The sequence below is a fragment of the Poeciliopsis prolifica genome, unplaced genomic scaffold, assembly GCF_027474105.1.
Source record: "Poeciliopsis prolifica strain line A6 unplaced genomic scaffold, Auburn_PproV2 SCAFFOLD009, whole genome shotgun sequence".
Classification (NCBI taxonomy): Eukaryota; Metazoa; Chordata; class Actinopteri; order Cyprinodontiformes; family Poeciliidae; genus Poeciliopsis; species Poeciliopsis prolifica.
The window spans coordinates 12363925-12378626 of record NW_026562384.1 but is presented as its reverse complement, the minus strand read 5'-3'; the positions used below and the strand labels follow the sequence as shown (position 1 = coordinate 12378626).

The following is a 14702-nucleotide window of genomic DNA, read 5'->3' as shown; positions in this document are numbered from 1 at the left end:
TTTATTTCAAGACCAGTCAAGACCGCAACTGTGGAAATATTACTAAATTACAGCATACTGTCCAGTTTATTTGTTAACATGTTTTTTTTTTCACTGGATGCAAAACGCACCGATTAAAATTCAAGCAATAACGAGTTTCTGTTACCTCCCTCCCCACATTTCACTCGCACGTGGCGCTCCAAGACATGCGCAGTGGGTTTCTTTGAGAGGCAGAAAATGTCGTCTAATCGTCGGTAATAGACGATTAGACTGCTGTATAAATCATAAGGAATCCGATGGCGACAGCTAATTCAGCAGCGCTTCGCTTTCACAGACGGTGGGGACGACGTCTCACTTTTTTCGTCACTCAGAAAAGAAGCTCTAACAAAGGTGAGCTGCTCCGTTGACGTGATGTTAGCAAAGTTAGCTGTACAGAGACACATAAGCATTTGTGATGAAAAAAAGTCACTCATTGCCCTGAATTATAGTGCGGAGGTGTTGACTTACGTGTCGCATGTATGGGACGAAGCTGTGACCAAAAGTCTGACATGATATTCACGAACGATCCGATCTTCTGAACTTCTCTTTACTAAGAAGATAAGACTGGAGCCTCACTGAGAGCCGTTCTTTGTTCTTGTGATGCTCTGCGTACACTGCAGTAGCTATTATTTTTATTTAATTATATACATTATTTATTTAATTAGGAAATAAATAAAACACAAGACCTAAAGAGCACACAGAGCATGCCATGGTGGCAGACATTACAGCACTGTGCACTCAATTGCTGTTTTTAATGGTGCAGTCAGTGATGACTTCTGACACGAAAGATATGGGCAAATGCCCAGGGCATTGTCTTTTTAGATAAGCAGAACAAAGAGTATTGGTTAAATTTATTTCAGCTCTAAGTATTTAATATTTAGGTGTTTCTATGGGAAGGTGAATCTTTCAAATCAATTTGATTAGAAATTTTGATCATATTGTACTTATATATATCAAGTGGAGCTGATTATATTATGGATCTTTAAGGTAATGGCCCAAAACATTTTTGCATTATTACAATTGATAATATTAAAACGTTTAGCCTTTCTCAATAATGAAAAAATTCTAATGAATCAATAAATGTTTTTTTTTTGTTTTTGTTTTTTTTTTACTGGGCAGGTCACCTAGGTTTACACATTCTGTGCAGCATCACTTTCTTCAGACATTGTTTTCAAAAAGAAATTGACACAAAAGAAATGTATTTGTATATGTTTTGTGTAAGCATCTAGAGCAGTGCAAGTTATATCAAAGAGAAGTTATCTCAGAAGAGAGCCAACTATGATATCTAGCAGATAACATGAAAAGCCATTGCTTTCCTGTGCAATTCAGGTAAAAAAAAAAATCTAGCTTCCAGCATAATCTGGGATTTCTCCCCTTAACTTGAATTATTCCCGGTCAATTTTTGACTGAACCAATCAATGAACAGAAGGAGGTGTAGAGAACAATAACTTAATAAAACAATTATCTTTGCTGTTTAACAATTGTGGTCTGCTTGTAGTGAAGCTTCAGTCTGTGTTGGCCATGCTTCCAAATATTGAATGAACATTAACAGCTGCCTTGTGTGGATCAGCACTTCTCTCTTTGCAGTGATTGTTTACAGTGCAGGCGACTTCTGGTTAGCTTCTTAGCATTGAAGTGGCGAATTACATGCGTCATGGGCAAACATTAGCAACTGGGACAAATTTAAAACCTCAATAAAGTCCACACCTCCAGGGTGGAGGGTGTTTGCCAGGCAACAGGAAAGCCAGCCTAAATGCATCCTTTTTTTTCCATTTTCAACCCCTATCTGCCATGGAGCATACATAATTTGCAATTGTTAACAGACACAAGGTAGGTACACCCATTTACATTCTAGAAATTACATAGAAAGGCTGTTATATGGTGCCACTTGTTGAAAAGAGTTTGAAACTTTGACCATTGTGTTCTTGTCTTCGCTGAACTAAAAGAAAACATTTGTTGTATTGAGTTGTTTTGTGGCGCTCCTTCTATTCTCAAATTTACACTTTTGAACAATTAATACTTTCATAGCATAAAAGCTTGTCATGACGACGTGTTTGTGAATTATTATTGTGAATAGTGGCTTTTTCGGATCAATTTTGTACCGTCATTAAAACTAATAAGTCGAAGCTGAGACTTTTTAAGATACTATAAGTTTGGAAGTCCATCATGCCCTCATCCCTCTTGGTCTCAGCAATCTGCATTCAGGTCCAGCAGCTCTGTATCCTAACGTCAATGTGCTCTGGTTTCAAAAAATATCAGCAATGGTTGGATACCTTGAACATAGACATCATTATTTAATGTAAACCAAAAATCTTGGATTTGAGCATCTCTATATTTATGCATGTACATTCATAAACAGATAAGCTGTGAGACACCACTGTCTCTTTCAAAAGCACACAGACATAAACTCTACCCATCAAAGGCAAAAATAAATTAATTTCACACCAGCATACATCTGTGCTGTCTGTTAGTCACACATCAAACAGAATCCCAACGGGGGGAACGTCTCAATGTGAGGTAGCCATGCAGAAAAAATATTCTCTTTTGGTCCCTTTCTTGAAAGCCCCAGCGCTTACAACTGAAAAGCTACATACTGATGAACCTTCAAGGTCAGTAAGCTTCCTGTTTCACAGTCAGAGCTTAAAAGCTGTCATAAAGCTGTCTCTATTTGTTTTTGACATTTATCTGCAGCTTTAACTTAATACTGCCCCATTGTACAAAACCTACTCTCTCAGCTTCAAAGTAAAAAGCACAGAGAAAACCGTGCTGTTCAGATAATTTGGGGACATGTCTCTTTAACAAAAGCATGGGTAATTTAAGAACAAAATGGTATAAGGGTACATTTTGTTCTGTAAAAACTATGGAATTATTATTATATAAATTGTGAAAGTATAAAATCCACTGAGACTCACCATTCCTCATTTCACCTACTAAATATTTCAAAGCTCCTTGACGAGGCATTTCTTTTAAGGAGAAACTGCATCGGATTTTTGGTTCTTTACAACAGCTTCACACTCTTAGTTATTAGACATCAACTTTTAATACTGTGAATACAAGCATGAATCTAAACACAGCCTGATTTGTTTTCTCTTTGATCTCCTCCTTCACGACTGCAGTGAGCGAAAGAGCTGATATTAAAACAACTGTAATTCACCCACTTCACTTCCAACAAAAAATTTGTACTCCAACAGCTATTGTTTATTTTTGCCTGTCAAAGACATAAATGACTGGTTATGATTTTACAAAAAAGTACAAACCAAATATTAGCCTACAAAATATTTGTAACATATTCTATGCACCAACTGTATATTTGCTCCATTTTGTGTTAGATAAATTCAAAGATTGAAGAGTGATTACCTACAAAAGAGACTGCATTGGGAGGGTTTCTTTTTCTTTTTGTATTTCATATAACTAACTACAACTAAGACTAATACAACTAACATTTTTGTTGCTTTATGTCGGGGCTGAATAGATCTGGCTACAAGAACAATTGCTCCTAAAATTATTTCAAAACAGATCCTTGAGTGGCACATTGCCTGGCAATAGAATGGCTGCTTCTTAAAGGCATCCAATTTTGTAACGTTCCAACCAAAAAATTTTAAATCAGGAAAAAAGACAGATGTGCATGTGCATTCAACCCCTGTTAGTCTGATGTACCCTAATAAAATCTAGCATTTGCCTTCAGATGTCGCCTACATCATAAAAGATTGCCCTCCTGTGTGTTTTTAATCTTGTTACAAATACATTTGTTCTGTAAATGTCTGAAGAGAACTGTAACTAACAAAAGAGTGTCACAAAGACCAGCAAAAGCATCAGACATGTCAGGTTTTGAAACAGTTTCCCAATCTTTGAACATGTCACAAAGCTAAGGTTAGTCTATTTTAAAATTAATAAAAAAAAACTATGGCACAACTACAAACCTTAAAATATAAGATCACCCATCCAAATAGGTAGGTTAGGAGGAGCAATAATTAAATAAAACTATCAAGATGGCTGGAAAAACAGAAAAGATTGTCACTTCTGACGGGAGAATGGATCGACAGGACTGCTAATAGATGTCAACCCAAGAAATCTGATATTTGCAAGCATGTCAAGTAGAAACATGTTGTTTCTGCTTATGTTGAAAACCAAAAGTCCTGTGTACAATTTTAAAATCATTATTGAACAAAATATAATGTTGAACTGCTTTTAGAAGATGTTAAGTTATTTTTTAGCAACAATTTAACACAAAAACTTGCCAGCACTACAGAATGAATTATCAAAGAAAGCACAATTGAACACTCCCTAGAAATCAAGTTTGACTGCTCCATTTTCAAAAAAAGACAATTGTAGTAACATATGACTTTATGAATAGTAAAAAGCTATTACACAATGCTCTTCAATTGTTCTAGGAGTCAAGGACACCATCTGCCTGCTCCATAACAGATGTGGTACAAGATGTCAGGTGGTTTGGTAAACCATATTATCATCTAACGTCTGCCTCCCCAGTGAACACACCTCCATCCCCTGATAGATATTCCTGGAGCATGCAAGACAGATGAACCGTACATATTAATGCTATGAAATCCGTTAAAAAGGCAGCATAATTACAAAATCCATGCCTTTCCATTACAGAGAGATATTATGGAATCTGCTACACTTTCAAATTCTCAACAGGCATTATGATTATGTTTATTTTGTGCATTAATTACCAGGTTGGATTGTTCTGAGGATGTGTAAAATACATAAAACATGAACGGAATCCCCCTCCAAGCTCAGCCACAACTGCATGATCCTTGCACGATTATTGACTAAATCCTTTGTCAGACAATGAAAGACAGACCTGTCAAAAGCACACGATTCTCCCAGCTTAGTTCGGCAAAGACTAAGAAATCACAGCTCTGCTGCTAACATCAAAGGGGGAAAAAAAGAGTGTTCATACACATAAATCCACGATTTAAATATTGCAATCCATTAGGCATACGTTTAATTATCTTATAAAACATCTTAATTGAGTGGTGTACATGTAAATAACTAATGCAGTCAACCGCACACTAAAGAAGAAGCAATATTTATGAATTGTCTTAAATTATGCGCTAACAAACAGTAGCTCCTGGATCAATAATAACAACACGTCTAGGCATAATGAGGACCATACTTCAGCACAAATCCATGCTGTGATTAGAATGAGGTAAATTAACAAAACAAAAAAAGTCAGCTGGCTCAGCTCTCTTCTGGCTCTTTTTTTTTTTTTTTTTTTTTTTTTTGCAGTATCAAGTAAAAAATGTTGACATACAACTACTACCTTGATTTAAGTCAGATTTAGTAACCTGTCTTCTTACCAGTAAAACCGCCTTGTTCTATGCGCTTGTCCGTTTGAAACTTGTTGCTGGAATGAATGGCGAAAAGATTCTGTGAATCTTTTCCTACTCATTCTTGTCCCACGTCCCTCCTTCACTACAAACATGTTTTTTTTTTTTCAACAGAGAGGAAGGGGGCACCTTCCTCTTTCAAAGGAAACTCCTGTTAAGTTTCCTTCCTCTGCACTGGAAAAACAATTGCATTCAAAGAACCAGGAACTCTGGAAACACATCCTGTGTTGCAAGCAATACTGCTTTTGCAAAGAATCATCCTGAAAACACTAATGTAAACAGGAGTTTGAAGTGATGATTGTTAAAACTACTAAAGGGGTTTTAGTAAAAGCATTTGCTTTTAAATATATGTACATATTTAAAATTATTATGAAGTTTAAAAAGCAGGAAAAAAGTATGAAAGCTTCATACAATTTTGTAACTTTAAGGATTTCATTTGTCAATAAAAATGTCTCATGTAGCTAAATGAACGTATTAAGTACACCATCACACTGTCAATGTTCTTGTTAAAAAGAACTCAACAATATGCATTTTCTTGTGGTCAGGGATCAACTGGTTTTTTTATTCAATCATTATTGCTATACCTGATGAAACATGTTCAATTTGAGACAAAGTTTGAACAGCAACATAAAGCTTTAAATGCTAATTTCTACCATTGCATGAAAGTGTTAACAGTTGCTGACATTGTCATTTTTGATAGTTTAATAAGTAATAAGTGACAATGTCAGCAACCTATTCACACATGAAACAGGTGAGAAAGTTTATAAATCTTTCAATGTTTTGTGTGAATTTGGCCCTAGAAAAAATGCTTAATCTTAAACCATAGGGACAAGGTTGTTACAAAATGGATGGATGGATGGAAGATGCTCTGGTCCAATTAAAGCAAATGTTACTTTTTTGGCCTATACGTGGAGAAAAACTAACCCTTGACATCAATGTAAATACCCCAAATAGTGCATATGAACAAAAACATGATGCAGAAGTAGATCATCACTCATCTAAGTTCAGCAACTTGGGCATTAAAGTGAGGGAAAGGCAATTTCAGAACTTAACACTCCATAATGGCTTTCTTTTGTTTAGTCAGAATAGGAGTCCGGTATTTATTCATAGGTTTTATTGATCATTTACATTTACTGTCACGTGATTAAGGACACAATATTGAAAGTGTATCTTAGAACAGTGGTGCCCCTAAGCTGTCCTTTCTAACTCCCAATCTAATAAAGAATGAATATTGTTCTTAATTGTTTCATAGGTGAATAATAAGACTGAATGAAGCAGACACATAGATAATCACATAAAAAAAATCTTGGCCAGTTTTACCCCTTGTACTTCTGCTCAGATAAACAGCAGTCATTCCATCTATAAGAGCTGCATTTCTTTTTTACTTTCGGATAGTAAGTATGTTTAAATGTGCCACTGACCACTCGCTTATTCATAAGGGGTCTGTAGTGTTTATCTCCCTTACCTCCACTGCCCCTTTAGTTGGTTTTTTGCTTAGGTGCAAAACACATGCACATGAAACATTAGTGATGACAAAGATTATTTGTGTAAGTAAATATCATTGGCTCGACAGTATTTAGTGTTTAACTGTTTTTAGTCACTTGTCAACTTTCACTCACCGTCTTGCATTGGAAAATAGTACAAAACAAATTTTGCCAAATACTTAAGAATCATTGATTCTCTGAATAAAAATTGCTAATTTATTCTAAAAGGCCTTAAAACATAATTGTGATTAATACTGTAAAACATTTTATAATACAAATACATTGTTTTGTGTATTTGTATTATTAATTTAGTGAATATGGTTTTATGACATGCACCCACAGAATCACTTGTCCAGAGTCTATCTTTGCTGAAAAAAATTCTACATTGTAAATATCCTTGACAATACAGAAAATTAGGAAAAGATGAAAGAGAAAAATTTTAAATCAAAGTAAGCTTGTCCCAAATTTTTGTTTACACTACCAGATTATTTTTAAACAGGCATTAAAGTCAGGCAACTCTGTGGTAAGTTACATTCTTGGGGACTTTACCCTAATCCAGAAGAAAAATGTACAAGACAATTCATTATACTGTTATCTATCTGTGTTATATTATGTTACATATTAAGTAGTTTTATCACTAAAAGTGGGGCTGCTCAGTAGCACTGTTGCCTTGCAGAAAGAAGGTCCTGGGTTCGATTCCAGGGTCTTTCTGCACGGAGTTTGCATTTTCTCCCTGTGCATGCCTGGTTTTCTCCGGGTCGTCCGGCTTCCTCCCACTGTCCAAAAACATGATTGTTAGGTAAATTGGTCTCTCCATATTCTCCCTAGGTGTGAGTGTGTGTGTGTATGGATTTTTGTCTGTCTCTATGTTGCTCTGCAACAGACTGGCAACCTGTCCAGAACGTTAGGCACCAGCACCTCCCAACCCCACGATGGACAAGGGTGTAAAGAAAATGGATGGATGGATCACTGAAAGTCTTAATCAATATTGCTATGCCAGAAATAATCTTTCTGACGGTGATCAGATCCAGGTCCACCACTGTCAGGCAGTGTCATTATTTGTTTTAAATTAATGTTATCTATTTCTCCAGTGCAGTTGGTTCATTACATAATGTTTCCCTTGCAAATTGAACAAATTAATTTGATTTGAGATTTCAATTTGATATATAAAGGGTATTGTAAATAAAACTGCTTATTATGTAAGATTATTATGATTACTTATATCCAAAATTTTATATTTTATAGTGAATGCTAAAAATAGACATTGAATTAAGACTTTTTAAATAGGCACACATGCAATGCTGTAAAAATGCTGAAAGTTAAAGATTAAAAGTATAATAGCACACAAAAGGATAAGACATAAAAGTTCCATATTTATAGTATAACATAATAAGATATTTTGTGTTGTGTGTAACTGTGTTGACAAAAACAATTCAGTGAGGAAATTTAAAACTTTTATTAAAAAGGGCATTACTTGTGTTGGGATTTTTGTACATTCAAGTGACTAATGTTTCTTAAAGTGAATTTGGAGATTATTGACTGCCAGAAGTATTTTTATAAAAGTTTTATTGGCTCTAGCTGCCTTTATTTGATAGTGAATTAACAAGAAAATAGGTGATGAGAAAAGGCGGAAAAGATGCGGTAAAGGTCACCAGGCCGGGAAATGAACCTGCTACAGCTGCATTGAGGACTAAGGCCTCCTTTTGTGGGTTGTGGTTAACTCCTGCGCCACCACAGCACACACTACCAGTTGTGTTTTAATATTCAGATTTATATGTGTCAATCTATATTTGACACTATTCTGTGTGAAATTAACACATTCCTAGTATTAACTTTTCACACTATAGTAAATCAACACTGATGTGTATTAAATTTCAATTACTGAGAGTGTTGATTCAACTCTATCACAAATAACACTTTCAAAAGTGTTACTTTAACATTATCAAGAGTGGACCAATATAGACACTTTCAAAGTGTTGAATTCAACTCTTGGAATTTAATCAACACTTTCACATTTGCTGTGTTCTGATGCGCAATATTTATCAAACCTAAATAGGTAAAGTAATGTTTAAGTGGATTAACTTGTGTTTAAATGAATTTGCAGAATAGCCAATTGTGATTGCAAACCTTTCTAACGTGGTCTTAAAGTTACAGCTCCGGTGAATAATGTTAGCAGCGGTTTCTGTGGTTGTTACAAACTGAAGTTACCATATGATTTGTAGCTTTGATAGCCATGTTTTCAACCTGAAACAGTAGTGGACAAATATGAGAATAGTCTCAAGTTTACCTGGTTAATGGTTGATAACAATATAGTACATTTCCTCTCCGAATAGGCCAAGGAGAGGCCATGGCAAGTCAAAAATACAATAATTGTTTTCACCAGCCTCATTAATGTCATTCACTCCACCAGGCCTATTACTAATAGTTTGCATGTTATTGTTGACCACAAAGCCATGTATTTCAAAGAAAGATTTAGCCCGTCATATTTAAAGGTTGTAATGCTTGAATATTCATTTTTACATTGAACGTCTGCTTAAGAGTGCTAAGCAGGGGTGTTTCACTGAAGTTTCCGAAGAGGGCTAAATGGAAATGATAAATGATCTTGGGTTGTGACACTAAAATAAAAACCCAGATAGAAAAAAAATGAGTGACAGATATCAAACACAACATGTAGGTCAAACACTGACATAAACATAAATACACACATTCCAAAAATCATTTTAATTGAACCTATTTGTCTTTTTACTTAAGTTAATTAAAAAATATTATCCAAATATAACTTTCTCATTTTATTATTTCACAAAAAATAAGGAGTGCAGGTGATTTGATTTTGTAATTCTTAATGTAAATTGAAATGTTAACTTTGCACATGTGTGAAACTCTCCATATTATACTTCAGTGCCATAGTCAGTAACATTCAGATAATGGTGAAACCACAGATATCACATGAGACAAGTAACCAATAACTTCTTGTCCCCAAATGAAAACAGTTCTTTCTTCTGGGCTGATGCCAAGATAAGAATCTCCCCCCATGATATGTCAAGCTCTACCGTCCAAACCTTTTCCAGCTGGTTTTGAGTCAGTTTAAATGCTTCCCTATATGATACCAGAAAGAGCAAAATATTTTTTCTTTACAATAAATATGGATGTTCGTAGCTGATGGTTTTATATTGGGAAATAAAGAGCAACAAAATACAATCCTTCTATCAGTAGGTTATTTTATATGCTGAAGGCCACAGAATTTTGTTAAACTTGATAAGAATCTTCAATTATAGGAACTAGAAATATGAAAAACCATAAAATGTAAAGATTGGAAGAAAAAGCAAATAACCCATACCAGGTTTGTTGTCTATAATCCCAGTGTGTAAAAGTACTTAATGTAAATTATTATAGCTGTCCTGTAATGTTTCATATAATTATGTAAAATAAAATTGTGACAGAACTCAAAAAATACTTATTATTCAGCTGACTCACAAAAACTCCAAATCAAGTTCAAAAACAAGAATAATCTCTACAAATCCGTTTATTGCATTTAGTTGGCAGAATGCACACAGAAGCATGGATCCAAAAAAATATGCACTCCATCAAATATTAATGGTATACATCTTTCTACCTGCAAAGAAGTTGTTTGAAAACAGATGACATTAAGATGTGAGTGTGACATGACCAGAGTAGGTGTCTATACAAAACAAAGTCTCACAAATGAAATTAAATATAGAGGATTACTAACTGTTAGAATGTAAAAATGACAGGATTAAGAAACCAGTTTAAAATAAACAAAGAAATTTAATTTTTATTGTGACAACATTTTTAGCAATTACAACTTTTCTTTAATGAAGAGACAGCAATCAGAAGTACGCACAGCACTTCAAAGAATTTCCAAAAAGATTGTCCTTGCAATTGTGCTATATACAGGTATATGAATCTTCAGAAGGTTGTCAAAATTACATTGCAAAAATACAATTCTGCACTGACTACTATTGAAGCTTACAAAAAAAACAAAAAAACAATTGTACATGTACTAAAATGGAAACTGGTTAAAATTGTGTTTCAAATGTATTTAGAGCATTTTCCTTCGAAACAACTGTGATGTATTTTCTTTGCAGTAGACCCCTGGTTACGAATATGTAACAACCATTCAATAAAAATCATTCATTTAAAGAAGAAACAAAATGTATGACCTATAATTTTGTGTGATGCAATAGATTAATAAATCTGGACTATGTACAAAACAATATTCATTAATAAAAGTATACATTTATCTTATGTACAGTTTGAAGAATTTTTTAACAATCTAATTCTCTCCTGTTTCATTTTCTTTAAAATTATCATTCATAGGTAAACAGAGATAATTGTGCATGTTCTAGTAAATTTAAAAGAACTGAAGTTCAAAACTTATACTGCATTAGGAGATTGTATTTGAGTGCATATACAAAAGATGAATTGATGTTATTACTTTTTGGGAGAAACCGATAGTTCAAGTTTTGGAAGCCTGAAAGCACCTCTTGATCCACTGTCACTGCTTGAGGAGGATGACAATCTAGATTTTTTCAGAGGTACAGAAGCATCTGTACTCCCCTCTATCTCTCCTTCATTGTCGTTTCCAAGTGATACTTCGTATGAGCCCTTGGACTTAGATCCAAAACCTCCAAATGTGCCAAATTTTAATTTGCCTTTCTTGCCTTTGACCTTAGTTCCTCCTACATCTATTGAAATGTCTCCAGATTCAGCTTCTGAAAGAGCTGAAGGAGAGCTAACTCCAAGCGAACCTTCATCGCTGGCAGAGGAAGATCGGTGCTTTGACTTTTTAAATAGATCCAGTGAGGCTGACTTTCCTTTAGCTGACAAACTGACTCCAGATTCACCTTCCAGGTCTAATTTTCCACCCATCATTGCATCTGATTTTCCTTTTCCTGCAACATTTTGGCCTTCCACCTTAGGCTGAAGAATGCCAAACTTTGGCACTTTGATTTTTGGAAACAGTATTGTACCCTCTGGATACTGAAGGCCACTAGCTGATTGTCCTGAAGTTCCTGCACTAAGCTCTGGACCTCCTTTGACATTAACATCAGAGCCTTCCAAACAAATCTTTGCACTGTCAGATGATACACTTGCATCAGGTGATTTAAATCCTTCAGCTAAAGATCCATCACCTTTTAGTTTGGGAGATTTAATATCTAGTTCTACATCAGGGAAATGAAGTTTACCAAAAAGAGGCTTCTTAGTGTTTGTCCCTTTCACATGAATATTTGGTGTGTCAATATCCTGGTCTACTTCTGGTGTTTCAGCTTCTTGCTTCCTTGCTTTTCCTTTCACTTTTGGAAGTTTGAATTTTCCCTTTTTCCCCTTCACATCTATGTCAGGGACATCAAGACTTGCTTCAGTGGAACCAAATTCTGGTCCTTTTACCTTTACTTCAGGTGCTTTAATGTTAACGTCACCTTTTGGAAAATTTACATTAACTTCTGATTCTGATGGCAGTGTGACTTTGGACATTTTAAAACCAACCTTGGGGCCTCCAGTATGAACTTCAGGATCCTTGATACCAACATCAGGAGCTTTAAGATGCATGTCCACATCTGACATGGATAATTTTGGTCCTTTAATTTCAATGTCTGTTTTAGGAAGATTAACATTAATTTCTTTTCCTTCAACATTTGAGCCTTTCAGATTAATATCCCATTTGGGGCCTGATACAGTTGGCAGTTTCACTTTGGGGGCTTTAAAGTCTACTTTAGAGGAATCAATATCTATTTTGGCTTTGGAAAGGTTGATGTCAACATCTTGACTCCCTGCTTTAACATCTCCTTTTGTTTTAAGCCCTGTAAGATTAATGTTTAAGTCAGGCAAGGTGGGTCCTGATACTGAGGGAAGTTTAACATTGGGACTTGCATCAGGGCCTTTAACATCAACTCCACCAATGTCAACTTTGGGGGTTACTGTATCACCATTGACATTTGGAATGGTTATAGTATCATTTGAATTTTCCAGCTGAGGAAGTTTGATGCCAAAAGATGGTATCTTGATCTTGGACATGTCTAATCCACCCTTCGGTCCCTCAACTTCAAACGTTGAACCTTTAATATCAGCTTTTTTCAGGCCTAGATCTACATCTGGAATTGACACATTCAAATCCCCTTTAAGTTTTGGACCGGTCAGATTTAAGTCCACATCTTTTGATCCTTTAAGTTTTCCACTGTGAATATCGACATCAAATCCTGCTCCTGCTGTCGTGATATCTGATGTTTTTATGTCAATTCCAGATTCTGAAAGACCAGCTTCTGGCATGTCAACTTTTGGACCCTTGAGGCCAAATTTTGGGATCTTAAATTTGGGACTTTTAGATTTTGAACCAGACAAACTAATGTCAACATCAAGTCCCTCACGGCTCCCGGTCTTTCCTTTAATGTTGATATCTCCATGTTCCAGTTTAATATCAGGTTCTGAGGTCTTTATCTTAGGACTCTTGAATCCAACCTTGGGCATTTTGAACTTAGATTTTTTCTGAGGTACTTCCAAGGCATCAGTGCCTTTCAGGTCAGCTTTTGGAAATTGACCATCTCCTTTAAATTCACCCTTTAATTTTGATCCCTTCAGATTTATGTCAACATTTGGTGGTGCTGCTTTGGAACCAGATATTGGTTCAGGACTATGTTTTAGATCAATATCAAGACTTGGAACATCGGTTGTAACTTTCACACCTTTGATGTCTATTTCAGGTGTTTTGATATCTCCTTTGATTTTTGGACCTGAAACATCCATGTCACCTTTGAGTTTTGGGCCCTTCAAGTTGAAATCCACATCTGGCATGGATACTTTTGGGCCAGATATGCTTGGTATGTTCAATTTGGGACCTTTGAGTTTAGCATTTGGTCCCTTAATGTCAAGGTCTGCTCCTTCAATATCTACATCTGGTGCTTTCACATCAATATCTGCCTTGGGGAGGTTGATGTCAACATCTGGACCTTCTAGCTTGGGGCCTTTCAAACCAAAGGAGGGCATCTTGAATTTAGGCATTTTCAGTCCACCTTTGGAACCATCAAAGTCAATGTCTGGGACTTCAATGTCCAACTCTGGGCCCTTGAGATCTCCTTCAATCTTTGGCATTTTAACATCCATATCCCCTTCAACCTTTGGACCTTTCAGATTTATGTCAACATCTGGCATATCCACTTTTGGACCTTTCAAATTCAGTGAAGGCATTTTTATTTTAGGCATTTCAAATCCTCCCTTGGTTCCTTCAATATCAACATTTGGACCTTTGATGTCTATATCAGGTGATTTGATGTCTCCTTTGATCTTTGGACCTGAAACATCCATGTCACCCTTGAGTTTGGGGCCTTTAAAGTTGAAATCCATTTCTGGCATGGATACTTTTGGTCCAGATATGCTTGGCATGTGGAATTTGGGACCTTTAAGTTTGGCATTTGGTCCATTAATGTCAAGGTCTGCTCCTTCAATATCAACATCTGGTGCTTTCACATCAATATCTGCCTTGGGGAGGTTGATATCAACATCCGGACCTTCTAGCTTGGGGCCTTTCAAACCAAAGGAGGGCATCTTGAATTTAGGCATTTTCAGTCCACCTTTGGGACCCTCAATGTCAATGTCTGGGCATTCAATGTCCACCTCGGGGCCCTTGAGATCTCCTTCAATCTTTGGCATTTTAACATCCATATCCCCTTCAACCTTTGGACCTTTCAGATTTATGTCAACATCTGGCATATCCACTTTTGGACCTTTCAAATTCAGTGAAGGCATTTTTATTTTAGGCATTTCAAATCCTCCCTTGGTTCCTTCAATATTAACATTTGGACCTTTGATGTCTATATCAGGTGATTTGATCCTT

The 14702-nt window shown here is 35.8% G+C and overlaps 2 protein-coding genes and 1 long non-coding RNA gene across 3 annotated transcripts in view; 1 reads left to right on the top strand and 2 right to left on the bottom strand.

Annotated features, from left to right (window-relative positions):
* klhl4 (kelch-like family member 4) overlaps window positions 1–5391 on the bottom strand; it is a 32445-nt gene extending 27054 nt beyond the window's left edge. Inside the window, exon 1 of the mRNA XM_055034603.1 lies at window positions 5340–5391. The gene's annotated coding sequence lies outside the window, so the exon portion shown is untranslated. The remainder of the gene's footprint in view (window positions 1–5339) is intronic.
* The window catches only part of LOC129362838 (uncharacterized), a 35691-nt gene continuing 21185 nt past the window's right edge, over window positions 197–14702 (top strand). Inside the window, exon 1 of the long non-coding RNA XR_008606274.1 lies at window positions 197–369. This is a non-coding gene — a long non-coding RNA (uncharacterized LOC129362838). The remainder of the gene's footprint in view (window positions 370–14702) is intronic.
* ahnak (AHNAK nucleoprotein) overlaps window positions 10359–14702 on the bottom strand; it is a 29535-nt gene continuing 25191 nt past the window's right edge. The window contains 1 exon segment of the mRNA XM_055034601.1: window positions 10359–14700. Within this exon segment, the coding sequence (XP_054890576.1) occupies window positions 11306–14700 (3395 nt within the window). The 3' untranslated portion in view covers window positions 10359–11305.